At 50.0% G+C, this 19,964-nt stretch overlaps 2 protein-coding genes and 1 long non-coding RNA gene across 7 annotated transcripts; 1 reads left to right on the top strand and 2 right to left on the bottom strand.

The window, feature by feature from the left end:
- The first annotated feature begins 4,005 nt into the window (after positions 1-4,005).
- Positions 4,006-6,839, top strand: Sdr39u1 (short chain dehydrogenase/reductase family 39U, member 1). 2 transcript variants are annotated; one of them, NM_001399584.1, is made up of 6 exons: positions 4,006-4,027; positions 4,283-4,389; positions 4,476-4,558; positions 4,840-4,961; positions 5,725-5,868; positions 6,117-6,839. In NM_001399584.1, exons 1-6 carry the CDS (start codon positions 4,012-4,014, stop codon positions 6,527-6,529), a joined length of 885 nt encoding a protein of 294 aa, NP_001386513.1. In that variant the 5' UTR covers positions 4,006-4,011; the 3' UTR covers positions 6,530-6,839. The 2 variants fall into 2 exon arrangements, with proteins under 2 accessions (NP_001386513.1, NP_001101848.1); NM_001108378.2 differs by lacking the exon at positions 4,006-4,027 and adding an exon at positions 4,036-4,191.
- Positions 5,345-19,630, bottom strand: Khnyn (KH and NYN domain containing). 4 transcript variants are annotated; one of them, XR_015638129.1, is made up of 9 exons: positions 19,456-19,630; positions 18,624-18,843; positions 16,993-18,155; positions 16,730-16,860; positions 16,557-16,653; positions 9,989-10,096; positions 9,699-9,800; positions 8,808-9,277; positions 5,345-8,530 (listed from the first exon to the last, which is right to left on the bottom strand). XR_015638129.1 is itself a non-coding variant. In XM_087586408.1 (8 exons), the coding sequence occupies exons 1-8, from the start codon at positions 19,042-19,044 to the stop codon at positions 9,028-9,030; spliced, it is 2,181 nt and encodes a 726-aa protein (XP_087442534.1). In that variant the 5' UTR covers positions 19,045-19,630; the 3' UTR covers positions 5,345-9,027. The 4 variants fall into 4 exon arrangements, 2 of the variants coding, with proteins under 2 accessions (XP_087442534.1, NP_001414529.1); XR_015638130.1 differs by having other exon boundaries at positions 5,345-8,552; positions 8,829-9,277; XM_087586408.1 differs by having other exon boundaries at positions 5,345-9,277; positions 18,935-19,630.
- LOC148000956 (uncharacterized) lies at positions 12,332-16,150 on the bottom strand. The gene is made up of 2 exons (XR_015638296.1): positions 14,822-16,150; positions 12,332-13,796 (listed from the first exon to the last, which is right to left on the bottom strand). It is a non-coding gene; the product is annotated as an uncharacterized LOC148000956 (long non-coding RNA).
- Positions 19,631-19,964: the final 334 nt, after the last annotated feature.

Here is a 19,964-nt window from a genome sequence, read left to right as displayed (position 1 = left end):
ACATTGCCTAGGAGACATACATTTGAGTGTGTCTATGAGGGCATTTCCAGAGAAGTTTAGCGGAAAAGGAAAGACTCACCCTGACTGTGGGCGGCACTGTCCCATACGCCAGAGTCCCAAACTGAACACAATGGAAAAAATAATCTTCATACCCACATTCATCTGTCTCCTGACTAGACACCTCCAACTCTGGCCTTTCATGCCATGATGGACTGGTACCCTCAAACTGTGAGCCAAAAGAACCACTTCCTCTCTTAGGTCGCAATGCTCACAGCAATGAGAAAGGTAGCTTGTATACACAAACAAATCAAGATGGCCAGACTCCACCTAGAGGGAGGTAAAGGATGAAAACCAAGCTGGCTATGGAGGATAACCAAATTATCAAAAAGGGAGTTACTCTAAATGTCCCTCAACTGAAGAATGGGTAAAGAAATTTGGCACGTCTACACAATGAATACAATTCAGCTGTGAAAAACAGACATCATGAGTTTTGCAGGCAAATGGATGGGTCTTGAGAATATCATCCTGAGTGAGGTAACCCAGTCCCAAAAGGACATGGATGGTATCTACTCACTTATAAGTGGATATTATTCGTAAAATATAGGATGTCCATGCTACATTCTACAGACCCAAGGAGGCTGACAGGATGGAGGGCACAAGTGAGGATGCTTTGGTCTCATTTGAAAGGGGAAATGGAATGGTCATGGAAGTCAGATGGAGAGAGGGAACTGGGTGGGAGAGAGAATGGGGAGGGGAGTGGGGAGATTCAGGGTTGGTTGTGGGGAGGGACAGGGGGGATGGCCATGAGAATGAATAGAAATCTACAACTGATGGGGGGAGACAAGGGACATCTTCAGGAAGAGACAGAGACCTTGGATAAGGGAGGTGCCCAAGAATCAATGGGGGTGTCCTGATCATTGAGAATATGGAGCCTAGGGAGTCTGCCTCCTGTGGCCAGGCAGGAACCCTGGTAGAGCAATAGGGACACCAACCTACCCACAAAACTTTTGACCCAAAATTTACCCTGTCTACAAAAAATGCCAAGATCAGGTATGGAACAGAGACTGATGGAACGGCCAACCAATAACTGGCCCAACTTGAGACCCATCCCGTGGACAAGCACCAATCCCTAACACTACTAATGAAACTCTGTTATGCTTGCAGACAGGAGTCCAGCAAGGCTGCCCTCTGAGAGGCTCCACCCAGCAGCTGACTCAGATGTAGACACCCACAGCCAAACAGTGGATGGATCTTGGGAACTCTTATGGAAGTATAGTAGAAAGGATTGCAGCCCTAAGGGGATAGGAACTCCACATGAAGACCAACAGACCCAACTAGCCTGGACCCTTAGGGCTCTCAGAGACTGAACACCAACTAAAGAGCATACACAGGCTGGACCTAGACCTCCCTGCACATGTGTAGCGGATGTGCAGCTTGGTCTTCATGTGGGTCCCAAACAACTGGAGCAGAGCTATCCCAAAAGCCTGTACACAAATATGTTCTTCTAGCTGGGTTGCCTTGTCTGGCCTCAGTGGGAAAGGATGTCCCTATCCTCACAGATTTGGCTGAGTTCTATAAGGAAATACACAGACGAACCTAAAAGAAGACTCAAAAGCTGAAGTTTGGCCAAGCAACACATCTTTAGCAGAGGATCCGGCGAAGCCATACTTTTTTTTCTCTAGAGATCCCTTTAGTTTTCTAAATAACTTGGCAGTGCCTTTAAGCAGGGGTGGACGGTGTTTATGTTTTATCTGACTTAGTAATTCTGCACTTGCAGGGTTTCTTCGAACATATTACACATGACACAGTGTTTTTGTCACGTTATTTCAATGACTATTCTGCTTCCAGTGTGTAGGTACAGAAAAAACTCAAAATCAAGATGCCTGTACTTAGGAAAGAGTACAGGAATTTAGACGAGAATAACTGGAATGAAGGTCGTAGTTAGCAGATGCAGAAACAGATCTGAGAGGTGTTTAATATATGAAATCAACTGCATTTCAGGCAACCAGAGATCTAGAGGCACTGGAGAGACAGTTCGATAGTTAAGAACACTTGATACTCCCAGAGGACCTGGGCTGGAGTGCCAGATAATTCCAGGTCCTGGTATCCCACACCCTCTTCTGGCCTCAGAGGACACCAGACATCCACGTGGGGCAGAGGCATACACGCTGGCAAAACAACCATACACATTTTTTAAAGCAAAACTATTTTATCTTCTAGATTTTTATTTTAATTTTTTAAAAAGATTTATTTTATAGGAGTACACTGTAGATGTCTTCGGACACAAAAAGGGCATTCAGACGGCATTACAGCTGGTTATGAACCACCATATGGTCAGTGCTCTTAACCACTGAGCAGCATCTCTCCAGCCCCTACGTTTTCTTTTTTTTTTTTTTTTTTTTTTTTTAATGAGATATCTAGAGAGGTTTTTATGGGAGTCAGGAACTCAGAGGTCCTGAATTGCATAGATTTGGGGCTTCTATGAAAACTTAGTGACTAAATTCACAACATAAGGTTGTGGGCAGCCAGGGATGATAGCGTCTGGAAACAGAGACCTGACATGGCTCGGCGGGTAGACTCCTTGCTGCAGACATCTGGGGGACCTGAATTCTGAGCTCTACCACCTACGTGAAACACTGTGTATATATAAAGCCGTCCCTGAAATCTCAGCCAGCACAGCAGAAGCCCCAGGCTCGCTGGCCAGCCAGTTAAACCGATTGTGAGCCCCAGGTTCAGTGAGACCTTGTCCCAAAAATTAAGGTGGGGGGCGATAAAGCAATACTATTTCCACACATGCGCTCTCCAGCATTCATGAGGGTAAAGACGAGCCCCAGAAGAAGAAGTGGGAGAGGCAAGCAAGACAGGGAGCATAAAGTGTGAAAAGAGGACCCTGGGATCCAGCTAGAAACAACTGTCTACAGTTTAAGGATTTAAAGACAGCAGAGCAAGCAGCTGACGCCAAACTAAACTGGTTCTTAAAAGTCCCAGAAGACAGTGTGGTTTCCACTGAAGCTAAAAAGGCAGCATTTCCTGTTTGGTTTTAGACCAGGGGCAAGGGGTTGACTGAGGCCTGAGGCACATACTTTACATTTTTAAGTATTTACAAAGCAGGCTTGGCCTCCAGATTCTCCCAGCATCCTCAGTCCCTACCTGACATACCTTGCCCCTAACCTTGAAGTTTCCAGCCCAGAAGCTGGGCTTCCCTTGCCCCAGAGGCTTTTCACTATATAATCCAGACGTTTTGCGCTCCTGCTCTCTCTCCCTCTCCTTCCCTCCCCCCACCCCCCACTTTCTCTCTGTACTTGCGCCCTTTCTCTTTTTCTCCTCTTCCCCACTCCTCCCCATGGCGAGTCCCTTGGCCTCATTCTTTAGGGCCAGAGAACTCGCCGAGACCAGCTTCCCAATAAAACTGCCTTTAATATGATCTGATCTGGTTTGAATTGGCTCATTTCACCGGCAGTAGAGAAAAACCTATCGTTTCTAAAAGGAAGGAAGAAAGGACACTGACTTTGGCTGGGCGATCAATCAAAATGATCTACACCTGGGCATTAGACTTGGTGAAATATGTGTTCCCGGAGCCCGGAGATGGATGAACTGGGAAGCAGAGGGTGGATCGCACGCTTATGAGACCCTTAACTGAGGAAGCAAGGACAAGCGTGCGCACATCAAGTGGAGAAGAAACCCTGGCACCTTCGAGTCCTGGCAGGAGGAGGCAGAACAGTGAGAAAAGAAGACGAATACGAATTCCACGGTGCGGCCGCCCCGATACTGGACAAGCGCCCAGCGCTTTGCGGTCTAGAGTTGTGCTGGTTTCTTTAAGAGCGGATCCTTCCTGCACTCCATCTCCTTTGCATCATCCACCTCTCTTCCCAGAGAAACTTATAGTCCTTCGCTATTACTACAACTCCTTCCGGGTCGGGGAGGGTGCACCTACTGAAATTCGCGTGAGGTGAGACGCGTAGTCGCGTCCGGTATTTAAATCTCGCGCAGGCGTGCTAGCTCCCCGTCACTATGCGGGTGCTTGTAGGTGAGGGAGGGCTGAGAGTTGCGGGCGGCTTAGGCTGCCTCCCAGAGCTGGAAAAACAGGCCCACAGGTTTCAATCTCCTAAGCAGGCAACCTAGCCTTGGCTTCCCAGCCCCAAAAGCTGAATCTGTGAAACCCCATGACCTGTGTCACCTCTGCATCGCGGGGTGAGGTAGAAGAGGCCTGATGTCACCCAAAGGGACCATCAGATGACCTGCCTCCTCCCCCCTGAGTAAACAGTTTGTGCTCTCCCATCAGGTGGCGGGACGGGATTCATTGGGACAGCCCTAACACAGCTACTGAAAACCAAGGGCCACGAAGTTAAGTTGGTCTCCAGACAGCCTGGCCCGGATCGAATTACGTGGGTAGGTCCAGCTTCTGGAAGGTGGGTGGGAGGGCAGTTTGCGCGCGGGAAGGTCAGTACCAGCAGGCACTGTACTTTCTCCCACAGACTGAGCTCAGCAGGTCGGGGCTGCCCCTCTGTGATGTTGTCATCAACCTGGCTGGAGAGAACATCCTCAACCCTCTGCGAAGGTCAACAGGGCCACAAAGCTGATAGCCCCTGCGCAGGGGGAGAGGGTCAACGCCTGTGAGCTGTGCATGGTAGACATACACCGTGCAAATGCCCCTTAAGCCTTCCGAGCCTGTTATATATCCGTGTCTAATAAAACACAGTGTTGCGGATGAAGAGATACGGTCCATGACTATTGGGGTGGGGGGAGGACACCTGGCCGACTGGGAGGCGAGTTGGATGAGGAGGGAGGACACGGGTTAGTTGCATATCTGTACTGCTTTTTCCTTCATCTTCTCTGCAGATGGAATGAAACCTTCCAAAAGGAGGTTCTTACCAGCCGCCTGGATACCACCCACTTGCTAGCTAAAGCCATCACGGAAGCTGCACAACCACCTCAGGCCTGGATACTAGTCACAGGTGTAGGTATGCCCCCAAATCACCAACCTCTTACATTACCAGGGAGCCAGGGAGAACAGAGCAAGTAGTTCAAGCCCTTGGGGCCTGTAGCACCCAGAGCATGGGTCCTTTCCAGTGTAGCTGCCTAGGCCTCCAGCCATGCAGGTTTCTCCTGACCCAGATCTGTATTTTCAGTGTGGAAAGACAGAGTGTGAGGGGGCGAGGGTGTACTTGGCTAGAAAGCCTTTACTGGAAGCCCTCAGAAAAAGAGGGGTGGTGTGGGTCCTAGTGCTGATGACAGCTCCCCACTCCCAAGACCCTCGCCTTCTGCACTGCAGTTCTTTTTGAAGAGTTCCCTTTGCTGTGTCTCCTTTGAGACCAAACAATTAAAATAAAAGCAGTAGCCACTGTACCATTTTATACATATCATTTAATCCTTGCAACAACTTTGAGGTAGGTACAGTTACTCCCATATTGAAGATGCAGAGTTTGCACACAGAGAAGTAACTTGCCAAAAAGTCACAGATGTCAAGAATGGTGGAGCTCAAGCAGCTTAGCACCTACATCTGTCTCCACCCACTACAAGCTGGCAGCCTCTGGACGCAGCCTGAGAGCCAATAGCTACACTTTCAGGCATGAACACATGGAGAAGCTCAAGGGGGGAAACAGTTATGGTTTTCTTCTCCTGTGGAAACCCAAAGGGCCAAGGAGCCTGAGGCTAAGGAGCCTTTCACTGAAGGGCCCAGCAGGCCAGGGACCGCCAGAGCAAATGAGTGCCCTTCTGTGACAGCTTACTACCAGCCAAGCCTGACTGAGGAGTATGATGAAGACAGCCCAGGAGGGGATTTTGACTTTTTCTCCAACCTGGTAACCAAATGGGAAGCAGCAGCCAGGCTTCCTGGAGAGTCTACACGCCAGGTCGTGGTACGTTCAGGTGAGGACCAAGGGCCTGGGAACCAAGCAAAGTAGAAGATTTCTGGGCTGAGGAGGGGTGAGTTTGCAGTGAGAGGACACCATCACTTTAGCTAACACAAAGGGAAAGCCCCAGGAAGATCCACAGCCCTCAACTCTGCCCACTCCCAAGTGCACATGGGAAGGCTGTGAGGAAGGGAGAAGAGAAATTATAGTGCAGCTCTCCAAGGACTAAACAACCTTCCTTTACCACCCTTCTGTCTGCTTTAGGGGTTGTGCTGGGCCGCAGGGGCGGTGCCATCGGCCACATGCTTCTGCCCTTCCGCCTGGGCCTAGGAGGCCCCATTGGTTCAGGTCACCAGTTCTTCCCCTGGATACACATTAGTGACCTGGCAGGAATTCTGAATCATGCCCTTGAGGCAAACCACGTCCAAGGAGTCCTGAATGGAGTAGCTCCAGCATCTACAACTACCAATGCCGATTTTGCCCAGGCCTTGGGTGCTGCCCTGGGCCGCCCAGCCTTCATACCTGTCCCCAGCGCTGTGGTACAAGCAATCTTTGGACGAGAGCGTGCCATCATGCTGTTGGAAGGCCAGAAAGTGGTCCCCCGGAGGACACTGGCCACGGGCTACCAGTATTCCTTCCCAGAGTTAGGAGCTGCCTTAAAGGATGTTGTAACCTAAGTAGAGAAGGGAGCCCCAAGGCAGGAGGTGGGGCCTGTTCCTGCATTCTGAGAAGTGAGTCAGGTGATTGCTGTACTTGACTGAGATCAGAAGCCATCTGGCTCTTAGACTCTCTCTCTCTCCCCTTTCTTCCCATGTTCTGTTGATCCACCTCTCTCCAAGAAACTCCAGTCTCAAGGATCTAATCTCATTCTAACCTTAACCTCCTCAACTTCTTGTGGCTTCTGTGTCACATTGTTGCCCTGGTTCTCCTACATGCTATGTAGACAAAGTTCTACAGTTGTGGCAATAAAGGTAGACTGTGTCTGTAGACCACTGGCTTCAGCTGTCTCTTTGGTTTGTACTCCCCTGGAATTATCTTTAGAACTATTCCTCTACCTGGCTCTTCTCCCTAAACGGGGTCCTGAACATTTTACCTCTCTCCTCATCCTTTCCTTTCATGGTCTCTCTTCCCAAACGAACTGGGGAGACATGAGGTTATAACAGAGATTAAAGATAATATATATAAAAATCTATTTCCAGTGAGTTCTGGCGTCACCTGACCACCTGTTCAGAGGATGCCAGCCAAAGTGGAGAGGAAAGGCCCTGTAGGTTAGTTAGCCTTCAGCATTCACCAAACGGCCATGAATTAATAAACACATCCAGGTTCCAGCTTGTCATACTGCAGTAAGACAGAGTCGCTGTCCCTCTATAAACCTAGGCTTCGTCTCTCATCTTCTTGGGAACATTCAGCCTTCCAGGCCCCATAGCATAAAAGGGAAGATAATCCCAGCCCCCTGTACACCCACCATCATGGCAGGCAAAAAGAGCAAGACACCAATCACAAACTTAAAGAGCAGTTCTACCAGTGCCCAGTCCAGACCACTCTCTTCTCTTCCCTTGTCATTTCCCTGATCAACTTGTCTCCAACACCTCACCTTGCGTGAACTGAAAATTGCCCAACAAAACAAGGACACTGGGACCCAAAGGGCCACACAGTCAACTCTCTGTGTCTCCTGGAGTAAGTCAGAGTCAGGAAACCATCTAATTAATTGGGGGACTTACTACATGAACCCAGGGGCACCTGCCTCACCTTTTTATACCTCTATCTGACCCTAGCCTCTAAAAAGTTAACCAGCTCTGAATTATTCCTGGGGAAGATAAAAGTAAAACAGAAAAGCATGTTAGACTACACTAGAGAAAAACTGATTAACAGGTCCACATAAGGAATGTGCCACCTTGTTGATAGTAAATTCCCTGGCACAGAAAGAGTTCAGAGAGAAAACAATGACGTGTGGGAATTCGAATGTAAACAGGGTGTCACGATAGGTCAGTGGAGTTGGTCTGTAACCAATCAGGTATCTTTCAATCCTGAGGCTTCAGCTCCACTTCCCAGACACCCGATATGCAGCAGTGTGTCTTTGCCGAATGAATCCTGTCTTTCATAAAGAAAATATTAGATAGGTCTCATTAAGCACTGCGAATCATGACGTCATGGGTTTGGTGACTAGGCCCAACACCAGAAAGAGGATTTAACCGGGGCCTCGTCGATCTGTAAACACTTGAAACACTTGACCAGCTGCCATTTAGAGGAGCCCTGAGAGTACTGAAGTAACGCATCCGTCAACCCTACCTTGACTATTCTGTTAACGCGTTTTGAAGGTTGCTGGAAAGGAATGCAGCCATTACAGGGCATGTTCTACGGAAAACCCAGCGTGAAAATCGAGGGTATAGACAGTGGACACCTCTGAAAGTGAAGTTTTGGTTAGGGAGCCTGTGCAGCCACAGGCAGCCACACCTGAGCCATGATCCATGTACACAGTTCCTCACGGGAGCCGCCTTCTCTGTTCTCGTTTCCCTCAAAGTTATTTTTATGCCCGAAGTAAAGGCCAAGCAACTCCGTCAAGGTCACAACCAAGGCACAACTGAGACTGGAAGCCTGCCCGCCTCTACCTTCTGCCTCTCAGCTGTCCCACTACAACAGTGCACATAGCGCTGTGACCCCTCCAGGAGCCAGCATTCCTTCAGACACACGAGGGTACAGCTCAGCCTATCCTAGCCACTCAGAGGGGCAGCCAGAGGGCGCTTTCTTTCTCGGCTTACCCTTTGTGTCCCCTCCAGGCTACCCTAGCCTCCAACCAAGTAACTTGGTAATGAAGCCACAGTCTCCATCTCCAGGAACAGCCTCTGCACCCTACAGAAACCCTCTGTTAAGACAAAGTTGAGGAGTGGAGTCTGATCAAAACCTCACGAGGGTACGAGTTGTACCCTCGTGTGTCTGAAGGAATGCTGGCTGCACTCCTCCCTCACGTTGAGTCACTTTAAGGATCTGTCCTTAAAGTACCTCAGGCAAGAGTATTCCCACACTCAAATTCTCTTCTCTGGTACTTTGTCTGGCTGAAACGCCATTTTAGAATGAGTCTAGGTCATAGTCTGAACAGCAGAGGGACCATAAGTGAGGAGGCTGGGCTGGGGGAGGCTGATTCTAGTAGGGTAGCAGCTATGCAGGGCAGAAAGGCTCAGAAGTTGAGACTCAGCAGGGCCTCAGAAAGTTGATTAATATCCCGGCAGTATGGTTCCCGCTGCAGGATGAAGTCCACCTTGTGGTCCTGACCCCAAAACACTTCAAGCAGCTGGCGCCGGAGCCGCTCTGTCTCCCGGGTCTTCCGAATGCCACCACTGCCCTTCTCCACTTCCTTCCCCTGCTGCTGATGACCATGTTCTGTGGGACCTTTGGAGGGCTGCTGAGACTTAGAGGAGCCCTGCTTCCTGGAAAAAAGGCAGAATAAGACTGATAAGCACTCTGGAGGAAAAACTGAGCCTCCAGGCACCTCTTTCTAGCTGTAGATGAACTTACGAGGTTTCCTAAGCAGGCCACTGAGAGGCAGTATTGACCCCATAGGAAGACAGAACCCTAATGAGATGTCCTTATTTAATCACTTATTAATGAGCCAAGGGAGGGCATGGGGTACGACCAGCTATCACTACATCAACCACCCCCAGTTGGCTCCATCAAACACACTGAGCAGAAGAGAAATGAAATAAAAATTCTTCTGCCCAGTACAAAGGCCCGTCAGGACTCCCTGGGGAGATTTTAAAGGATAGACCCAAACTGTGACACTCCATCCATGCCCCCAATCCTTCAAAGAGCAGCAGATCTACAGACTGCCTGCAGAAGTAGGGGCGTTACCTGACCGGCTTCTTCAGAAACTCATCCAGGGTGGGGCCATTTCGCCCCAGTGGATCATCTGGGACCATGAAGAGGTTCCCCACAAAGGTGAAGGGCAGAAGGCTACAGGAGGAAAGAGGAAGTCACAGAGATGACCTCGCCTCCCTCCCAGGCGTCTGAGATCAACACCACCAGGAGCTACTGGCTATCATCCTTTGAGGTATCTTCAAGCCCTTTCCCAAGATTCTCACCCAGTGGCCAGAGAAGAGCTGGTTTAGAGAAAGGTCTGAGCTGGTGCCCTATTCTCTCACCGCTCTCTGATGATCGCCATCCACTTGTCAGACTCCTCAGCCAGATCCCGGAACTGGTCATTGGAGACAATGATCCCATCAGTCTCTTCAGCCAGCTTCACCATGAACCTGTCTCAAAACACAGACACTGTTCTGGGGTTCTCCAAGGACAGACCCCACAGTAAGCTAACAGTGCCTGTGACCCACTTCTGGTGATGGAAATAGTCTCCCAACTCATTCACTCAACTGCAGAAGGGTGAGGAAGGCTTCTTGGGAATTGAGCCCAGAGTCTCATGCATCCTAGGCAAGTGCTTTACCACTGAGATAGTAGGTAGGCAAGTAGATAGGTAGGTGATAGACAGATAGATGGTGAACAGATACATAAATAGATATAGATAGACGATAGGTAGATAGATACATAGATGATATAGATGATAGATACATAGAAAAGATAGATAAGTAGATGACCAACAGGGGCTGGGGATTTAGCTCAGTGGTAGAGCGCTTGCCTAGGAAGCGCAAGGCCCTGGGTTCGGTCCCCAGCTCCGAAAAAAAGAACCAAAAAAAAAGTAGATGACCAACAGATAAACAGATGAATGATACATATGTACATATAGACAGACAGACAGATGACAGATAATAGATACATAGATACAGGTTAGAGATAAATGGATAGATGGACAGACAGATAGACAGACAGATGATAGGCAGACAGACAGGTAAGATAGATAGATACATAGATGATAGACAGACAGACAGAGATAAGAGATAGAGATCATCAGGTTTGGGCAGAGCAGGGAGACAGGCAGGATATGATGGTGCACACCTTTAATCCCAGCACCCAGGAGGCAGAGGTAGGTGAATCTCTGTGAGTTCTAAGCCAGCCTGGCCTACATAGTTCCAGGACAGCCAGGGCTACATAGAGAACCTGTCTCAAAGACAAACAAAAAAAAAAAAAATCAGAGACAGGATTTTACTAAGTTACTCAGTCTAGCCTTGAATTTGCTCTGTAGCCCTAGCAGGCTTTGAACTCTCAATCATTCCTACCTCGGCCCCCCAAGTAGCTAAGATCACACACAGCCTGTGCCTCCATAGTCAGCTTCTCTCTCAGCATCATCCAGCTACCCGTGACTAACTAGACAGAGACCCAAGGTTAGAGGAGAAACAGTGAAGAACCCAAGGCAGTTAAGGTGTCTCCCAACAGCACCATTCACCACGGCCTTCACTGGACACTAAGAACCAGTACAATCTAGCTCTCTCTCCCACGTTACTCACAAACCTGCATTTATCTCTGAAAAGCCTTCCACTGCAGAACTTCCACACTGCCTTCTTTCCGAGGGCCACAATCACTTTAATAAGTCAGACATTAAAACTAAGACTACTGCCCAGCCTTCAACCAATTAATTCATCTACCTTACCTAACTACCCACAGTCTGCCAGTCTCGCCTGCTCTCCCCTTCACAGCTCTCCCACACCCACCCTTCAGCCAACCCAGCCCAAGTGAAAAACCTTGACTAAAGGCCGCAGGTCCAGGCCTGGCAGCTAAGGGGCGCCACGTCACCCTTCCAGTTCGCCCCCAACTCTACCCCCTCACACACACACACACACACACACACACACACACTCTCTCTCTCTCTCTCTCTCTCTCTCTCTCTCTCTCTCTCTCTGGATTCCCTCAAGTGCCCTCAACTCTAGCTAAGGTGAATGATCAGATTATACTCTTTTTTTTTTTTTTTTGGTTCTTTTTTTCGGAGCTGGGGACCGAACCCAGGGCCTTGCGCTTCCTAGGTAAGCGCTCTACCACTGAGCTAAATCCCCAGCCCCCAGATTATACTCTTAACACATGCTCTGCTCTCTGACTTCAGTTTCTCAAACTATTCCCTCCGTCTCCGAATGCATCCTAAGCCCTTAGTGAAAGGCACCCAAGGAGCTTGCTTTCCGGCACTAAGGCTTGCTTGGTGGAGTGCCCAGCTGGCATGCATGAGGCCCTCGGTTCTGTCTCCAGCACCACATGAACAGGGCCTGGTAACATACACCAGCAACTGCCACATTCAGAAGGTGAAGACAAGGGAATGAGTTCAAGGTCATCCCCAGTTACTCACTGAGCCTGAAGCCAGCCTACATTTGGGAGACCTTATCTCAAAAAATAAATAGAAAAATAAAACTTCAAAATTTTTTGTTATGGTTTCTAAGAGTTTCTTTTGATTTTTTTGATGATTTTGTTGTTGTTGTTTTGGGTTTTTTGGGGGGAGGTTGGTTTTTTCAGGTGCTTTGTCTGTCTGCATGTGTGCCCACAGACCAGAAGAGGGCATAAGATTGTGAACTGCTATGTGACTGCTGGGAATTGAACTCAGAACCTCTAAATTTTTTTTTTAAGATTTTATTCATTTATTATATATAAGTACACTATAGCTGACTTCAGACACACCAGAAGAGGGCATCGGGTCTCTTTACAGATGGTTGTGAGCCACCATGTGGTTGCTGGGAATTGAACTCAGGACCTCTGGAAGAGTAGTCGGGTGCTCTTAACCGCTGAGCCATCTCTCCAGCCCGAACTCAGAACCTCTAAAAGATCAGCCAGTGCACCTAACCACTGAGCCATCTCTCCAAACCCAAAATTTTAATAAAGACACCTGAAGCCCACTTTAGTAATCCTCTTGTTCTATTTTGTTTTATTTTGAGACAGGAGGTTACATAGCCCAGGCTTGCCTCCAACTCACTGAATGGCTGAAGCTAACCTCAAATTCCTCATCTTCCTGCCTCTGCCTCTACCTCCCAAGTGCTGGCATTAAAGATATTTGCCACCATACCCAGGTCCCGTTTTAGTAACTCTGCATCCACAATAACATTCACAAGGTGGTGGGTAGACTTTAGACTTTTAAAACCAAAGTGATCCAGCCCACATCCTTCTCAATGAGCAACCCTTCCTTCCTGTAAAACACAGTCACAATAGGGCTCCCTACCCCCAGGTCCTGAAGTGCTTGATTTACAGAGGATCCTGGACCAACTCCAGCCCCAGAGTTCTTTCTCCAAGTCTCCAAGTTAGAAGTGGGTGGTCAGTACCTGAAAAGCACTGTGGTACAGAGAAGACCAGGAACAGGAACAGGTAGGACAGGCGTTTGGGAAGCAAGCTAAGGGATGCCATGCTCTGTGACATAAACAAGAGGCCCTTTCTAGTTAAGCAGTTCACTGCTTTCGTGTGAAGATGCATCCTGCTCTGCGGCACTCATTCCCTAGGCCCTGTTGTGCTTCGCTGCACCGATTTCCCAAGTTTACATCATGTACCCCCCAGGTTCTACGTAACTGAGCATTAAAACTGACTCAGCCTCCAGTGTCAATTCTGTTACAAAGCTGATGTGGACAACAGCTGACTGTCTTAGGTAAACAGAAACCTAGACCCAGAACAAAATAGCAGCGCTCAGGAGGCAGAAGCAGGAGGATTACCACAAGCTCAAAGCCAACCTGGGCTACACAGATGAAGCACCAGTCCAGCCGAGGGCTTCACAATGAGATCCTGTCCAAAAAACACCAGGCCCAGCGGGAGTGTCCTGGTTGGGTTTGGGGGTTTTTTGTTTTGCGTTTTTTTTTCTAACTTGACACAATATAATTATTTAGAAGGAGGACCCTCAGTTGAGAAAAATGATTCATCAGATTGCCTGTAGGCAAGTTTATGGGACATTTTCTTGATTGCTAATTGATAAAAGAAGGACCAGCCCATGGTGGGCAGTGCCCATCTAGGCAGGTGTCCCTGGGTGATATAAAAAAAGCCAGCTGACGAGCTGGAGAGGTGGCTCAGCAGTTAAGAGCACTGACTGCTCTTCCAGAGATCCTGAGTTCAATTCCCAGCAACGCATGGTGGCTCACAACCATCTGTAATGGGATCTGATGCCCTCTTCTGGTGTGTCTGAAGACAGCTACAGTGTACTCATATAAAAATAAATAAGGCTGGGGATTTAGCTCAGTGGTAGAGCGCTTACCTAGGAAGCGCAAGGCCCTGGGTTCGGTCCCCAGCTCCGAAAAAAAGAACCAAAAAAAAAAGAAAAGAAAAGAAAAGGAAATCAGCTGAGCAAGCCAGTAAGTAGCATCCCCTGCAGTCTCTGTACCAATCCCTGCCTCCGGGTCCCCGCCCTGAACGCCAATCAGGGTGACAATTGCCTGAAAGTTTAAGATGAAATAAAACCCTTCCTCCCCAAGCTTCCTAGGATCATGGCATGTATCACAGCATAGAAACCTAACTGGGACACAAAGAAAGTGAAGTACCTGTTGTACAATACTGTTTACTTCTAAGTGGTAAAAGCTAAACATCTGGAAAGCTAAAACATACAATCATTCTGCTGCTTAGATTTAACTGTCAACTTAACACAACCTGGAATCACCTGAGAAGCATTCACAGAGAGGGACCGTCTAGATCAGGTGGTCTGTAAGAAGGTCGCTAATTAGAGTGGAAAGATCAATCCACTGTGAGTGACACCATTCCCTAGGCAGCAGATTCTGGATCCTATGAGGAAGCAAGCTGAGCACTATCATGTATGCATTCATTGCTCTCTCTTCCTGACCATGGATGTGATGTGACCCTTAAGTTCCTGTTACAGTGACTTCCCACCTATGATGGACAGAACCTGAAACTGACAAAAGCTGAAGCTGAGAGCTGAAATTATCCTCCTTAAGGTTGCTTTTTGCTTTTTAAGAGTCATTCATTTTATGCATTATACCGTAGCTATCTTCAGACACACCAGAGGAGGGCATCAGATCCCATTACAGATAGCTGTGAGCCACCATGTGGTTGCTGGGAATTGAACTCAGGACCTCTGGAAGAGCTGTCAGTGCTCTTAACCACTGAGCTAGCTCTCCGACCCTTAAAGTTGCTTTTTAAATTTGTGTGGTGTGTGTGTGTGTGTGTGCACAGTGTGTGTGTGTGTGTGTGTGTGTGCGTGTGTGTGTGTGTGTGTGTGTGTGTGTGTGTGCATACACACGTGACACAATGAGAATGTGAAGATCAGAGAACAACTTGCAGAGGTCAGTCCACTCCTTTTACCATTTGGGCCCAGCGATCCAAGTCCGGTTGTATGTGTCTGCACATACACACTGCGGGCTCACAAAGTCCATTTAGCTGTGTGAGCTGCACGGTGTGAGTGCTGGGAAACAAGCCGCTCGGTCCCCTGAAAGAGCAGCAAGCACTTTTACCCCTTAGCCATTCCATTCCTCCGGCCCCGGAAGTCTCTCCTGTCAGAGTATTTTATTACCATTATAGGAAAATAAACTGAGATAACCACTGTGACTTGGAAACTAATTTTTAAAAACTGAATGAATGTCTAAAGGAATAAGTATTTACAGCTATTAAAAGATTTTAAATCGAGCCAGAGAGATGGCCCAAAGGTTAAGAACGAGCACCAGCTGTGCAGCAAAGCCCTGCATTTGGTTCCCAGCATCCACATCAGGCAACTTACAACAGCCTGGAACTCCAGCTCCAGAAGCTCCAACACCCTTTCGGGACTCTGGGCACCAGGCACGCTCACAGTGCACACCCATGCACGCAGGCAAAACACCACTACACGTGAAATAGAACGTAAACTTTACGAAGGTTTTAAAATAGCCGATTAGCCTTAAACGCATGTATTTCCACACCACGTGTGCGAGTATGGCAGGAACAAACCCTATATTTGACTTTGCCTAAATGGTAACCTTAAATTCTAATTTTTATTGCCAAGGGAGTTAACCACTTGGCTTCTGCCTCTACCTCTATAAACAGAGATGGTATTACACACCACTTCTTGCCTTTATTTTTTTCTTAGTGCACTGAGACAGGGTCTCACCTTGTTGTCCAGGCTAGCCTGGAACATACTCTGTAGCTCATGCTGGCTTCAAATTGATAGGGACTAACTATCCTGCTTCAGTCTCTCATGTGCTGGGACAACAGGAGTGACTACCACACCCAGCTTCATGCCACATTTAACTGGGCCCATGCAATGTTAAGAGGGAACCTCACTGGACTCCTGCTTAGCACCAGGAACAGGCAAGCACGTAACTTAGCCTCCTTTGACATTCACAAGAAGGGTGAATGAATGGAGAAGGGTCCTGAGACAAAGAGGTTGATTTGATTCACTAAGAGTTAGGGTCGAGGCCACGGAGAAAGCAGATCACTAAGGAAACCTGGGGCTGGGATTCCAACAGTCCCTTCCATCCTGAGCCTGGTGGCCTCTCACCATACCCTGTTCCAAACGCTCCTACCGTTCAAAGATTGTGTTCCTGCGTTCTACTTACTTTAAAGGTTTGCTCCCCCTTTCCCAGAATGTTCAAACAACTGTTCTGCATTTGGGGGTTCTGTCACCTATTTATGCCACCAGCTTTTGCAGAGCTCAGGTGCCCAGTATCTGCAGACAATAAAGCGCTTCATACAAGCACGAGGTGAGCAGTGAGAAGGTAAGCAATCTCGGTGTACAGCCCGGCTCCTCTCACCTGCAGAGCTGGGCTACCCACCCCTGTCATCTGTCCCGTGGAAACCAACTCCACTCCAGAGGTTAGGAGCAACTCCGTCCTACTCCAAATCCCACCAGACACCTTAAATATCAAACCACGGGGCCACAACTACCTGTCATCGTAAGAAGAAATCCTCTTGCCATCCATCACTCGGGAGGGTGTCAGGGACAACAGACTCAGGGAGTACAGCTTCTGCAGGAAGTGACTCTCTGCAGAACAAGATACAACAGGGTTCTCAAGGTGGACCCAGCCTCACTAGGACACAGATGACCAGACCCAACTTACCTCTGACCTTGGAATCCTTACTGAAGCGCCACTGAGGCACAAAGACGGTTATGTCACGGTGGCCACGGTCCCAGAAGTACTGCACAGCAAGAGCAATGCCCCGACTTGAGAAGTAGTGCTGGAGGCCGTGCCTGCAACAGAAAGGGTCAGCGCTCAGGACCCAGAGAGGCCGCAGCATCAGCCCCTCAGCAGCTGCCTGCAGAACAGACGAAGAGGTCTGTCTTACCCACCCTCCACGGACCTCAGTCCCACCGGCTACTTACACCATGGCCACGTTGCTGCCATCAATGACAACATGGCGGAGATCTGGCTGGCCAGGCACATTGGCAAGGCACAGGGTGAAAGGATCCTGCAAGGCTTCCTGGAAACGCTGTGTGCCAGTCACCAAGTTGCCACCACGAGTGCCTCGTTTCCATGGAGACCCTCGGCCTCGAGCCCCAGCCTGCTGCTTGTCTCCCCTGTCTCCCCGATCTCGATCTCGATCTCGATCTCGATCTCGGTCTCGGTCTCGGTCTCCACAGGGCCAAGGGGGTTCCGGCGCCGGCGGAGGGCTAGGTACTCTCAGAGGCGAGGTGTTCCCATTATGGAGCCGCTGGAGGAGAGAGGCTCCCCGGGTTGGAGCTGCCCTCTGACAAGGCACATGGGCACCAGAAGGTTCACCCTGAACACCAAACCCTCCTCTTTGTTGAGGAACCTCCTGTTTCCCGAAGGCCCTTCCTTTTAAGGGTGCTACTTCCTCTGCTCCTCCACCTGCTAGCTGTGACCTAAAAGCAACTCCTGTCTCACAGACCTCTTCCCCAGACGGCTCCTTCCATCCTGAACCCATGTCCCTGACAGCATCCTGTTTCCTTCCCTCTTTCTCCACAGCATGACTGGGTCCTCTCACTGCCTGAGACTTTCCCAACCCTGCCACTCCAGTGGCCAGGGATTCCCTATCTTCACTCAAGGGAGCCCTGACTCCCTGATACTGAGAACTCAACATGCCTGGGCTCCCCACCTCATGAGAGGGCAGTGTTTGTGGACCCTGCCCTCTAGAAGCCTCCTGCACCAGGCTCAGGAGCTCCTCCTGCACGGCCAGGGGCAGCTGCAGCAGGGCCTCTGTGTAGGCATCCTCCCTAGTCTGTAGCAGGGCAGAGAAGTCTCTCAGCACTCTGCCATTGTCAAGGGCTCCGGGACAAGACAGTGGCAGAAGGCCCCAGCTCAGTCGTTGTGCTAACTCCTCCACCCGGCTTTGGGCCATCACAAACGCCTCAGTTAGGCCACTGATCATCAGAGAGCCAGGAACCAGAGGCACCAGGTGGGCAGAAGTGCTCCAGGCCAGGCAGTCAAGGAAGAAGCCTTGGGCTCCCACAAAGATGCAGTGCAGTCTGGGTGGGTAGCGGATTTCACTCTGCAGTTCTGGACTGCAGAGCCCCTTCAGGTATTCCTAGATGGGAAGGTCAGAGAGGAAACTTCTAGAAGCCATCCCTTCAGATTCACTGTTCTCCCTGAGCTCCAAGCCATTACACCATCTAAGTAGATACTGTTACTATTCACACTTAGACATGGACATTTAAGAACAGACCAGAGGGCTGTCAAGTGGTGGAGCCTAATGTCCTTGGGTCCAAGGGTTTGGGGTGGCCAGCCCCCTCTCAACCCCAGGGAATTCCTTGGCAAGGCCCACCTGTACAGTGGGGATTTCCCCGAGAGCATGAAGTGATTTGTTTCTAAATGCCAACAGAACCTAGGCCATCATAACAGAAGTGAAACCAAAATTCTAAATAAAAAGAACGACATAGTGCCTCAAAGCTCAGGACAGAGGCAGCCAATAAGATAGCCAAGAGGCACTCCCCAGCCCCTCCTCTAGGGGAGGGGCAGCGTACTAAAAGGAAAGCCCTGGAAAGGAAGAGTTCACCTTGGCTCTGCAGATGTTCTCCTTGGGGCCCTCAAGCTGTAACCAGATGTGAGGGTTCTCTGGGCAGTCTTTGGAGAGGACGCTCATTCCTACGCTGAAGATACGCTCCAAGCGAGCCTGCTGTTCCCGAACCTTGTCCTCGGCCTCCGCAGACACCGCAAAGCGGTCGGGAGTCGGGGAGGCAAACCCCCAAATAGACATGGCTTCTACCTGTGGAGTCCTGGAAGGGCAGAGGCAATCTCAAAGTTTCTGTCTCCGTTCAACCCAAATCCTAATCACGCGGCATACATCCAACAATCAACAGGTCGCACCTAGTTACAGAACTGGTAAACAGCCCCAGGAGGTAGCAAGTCCACCTTGCGGGTAGAGAAGATAGAAAATTATCTGTACACAGGCCTCTCCCTGAGAGTAAGTCCTTCATAAACAAGGCTATCTGGGATGGGCGACGGGCCAGAGGAAACTGGTGACCACCGCCCTGAGAGGGGAAGGGTTAGCGGGCCTCCAGCTCATTCTGAGGATCACAAGAAGTGAGTGGATGAGGAAAGAGTCCCAGAGCACAGAAGTCTCGAATTTTTTGAATAGAGGAAGGCCTCTTGGGAAATGAATACGCGCCAGAGGCTATGTATAGTCCTGGGGTGGGGGTGTTGCCCCTGTCTGCCTTATTCCTTCACTAGCCACTCCCACCTCCGCCCCCCCATCCAGGTTGTTCACTGCCTCCCGCCCGGGGCCAGGGCACAGCCCGCCCTCCCACAGCCTGCGGTGGCCGCCCCCAGCCCGACCACCCTCCCGCCGAGGCCTTCAGCTCCCAAGCGCCGGGAAGCGGCGCGCCTACCGCCAAAGCCGAGAGTTTCGCCCTCTCTTCTAGGTGCTCGCAGGGTGGGGGAACGGGCGCGCTTCTCCCGCGCCCCAGGGGTCTGGGGATGGGAGCCCGAACCTAGGAGGGCCTTCTCGGGTCCTTCCCCCAACCTAGACTTCTCTCGTCAACACCGCGTAGTGGGTTTGGAGTCACTTTCCGGCCCGGGGCGGAGTCAGCTCGACTCCTCCCCCGCCAGGGCTGCACTGGCCTGGGCTCAGGGCAAGGCTGCGCGCCTCCTCCCGGGCTCCGCCTGCTGTCCTGCAGCCGAGCGACCCGCCCTCCACATCCCCTGCGCGGCCTACCGGGTCACCAACACTCACCCCACCCCCAACGCCTCCTGCCAACTCTCACGTTCGCCTCTTATTCCTGGGGTCCTTGCGTATTCTGCACAGTTGAAGATTCCAAGAGGGGAAGTGACTGGTCCAGAGTCACAAGAGAATCCTGCCCTTGGCACAAGCACTTTCACCAAGTATATAGATTGGGGG

This window comes from Rattus norvegicus, chromosome 15 (assembly GCF_021556685.1).
Source record: "Rattus norvegicus strain SHRSP/BbbUtx chromosome 15, alternate assembly SHRSP_T2T, whole genome shotgun sequence".
Taxonomy (NCBI): Eukaryota; Metazoa; Chordata; class Mammalia; order Rodentia; family Muridae; genus Rattus; species Rattus norvegicus.
This window is presented reverse-complemented; position numbering and strand designations above follow the sequence as displayed.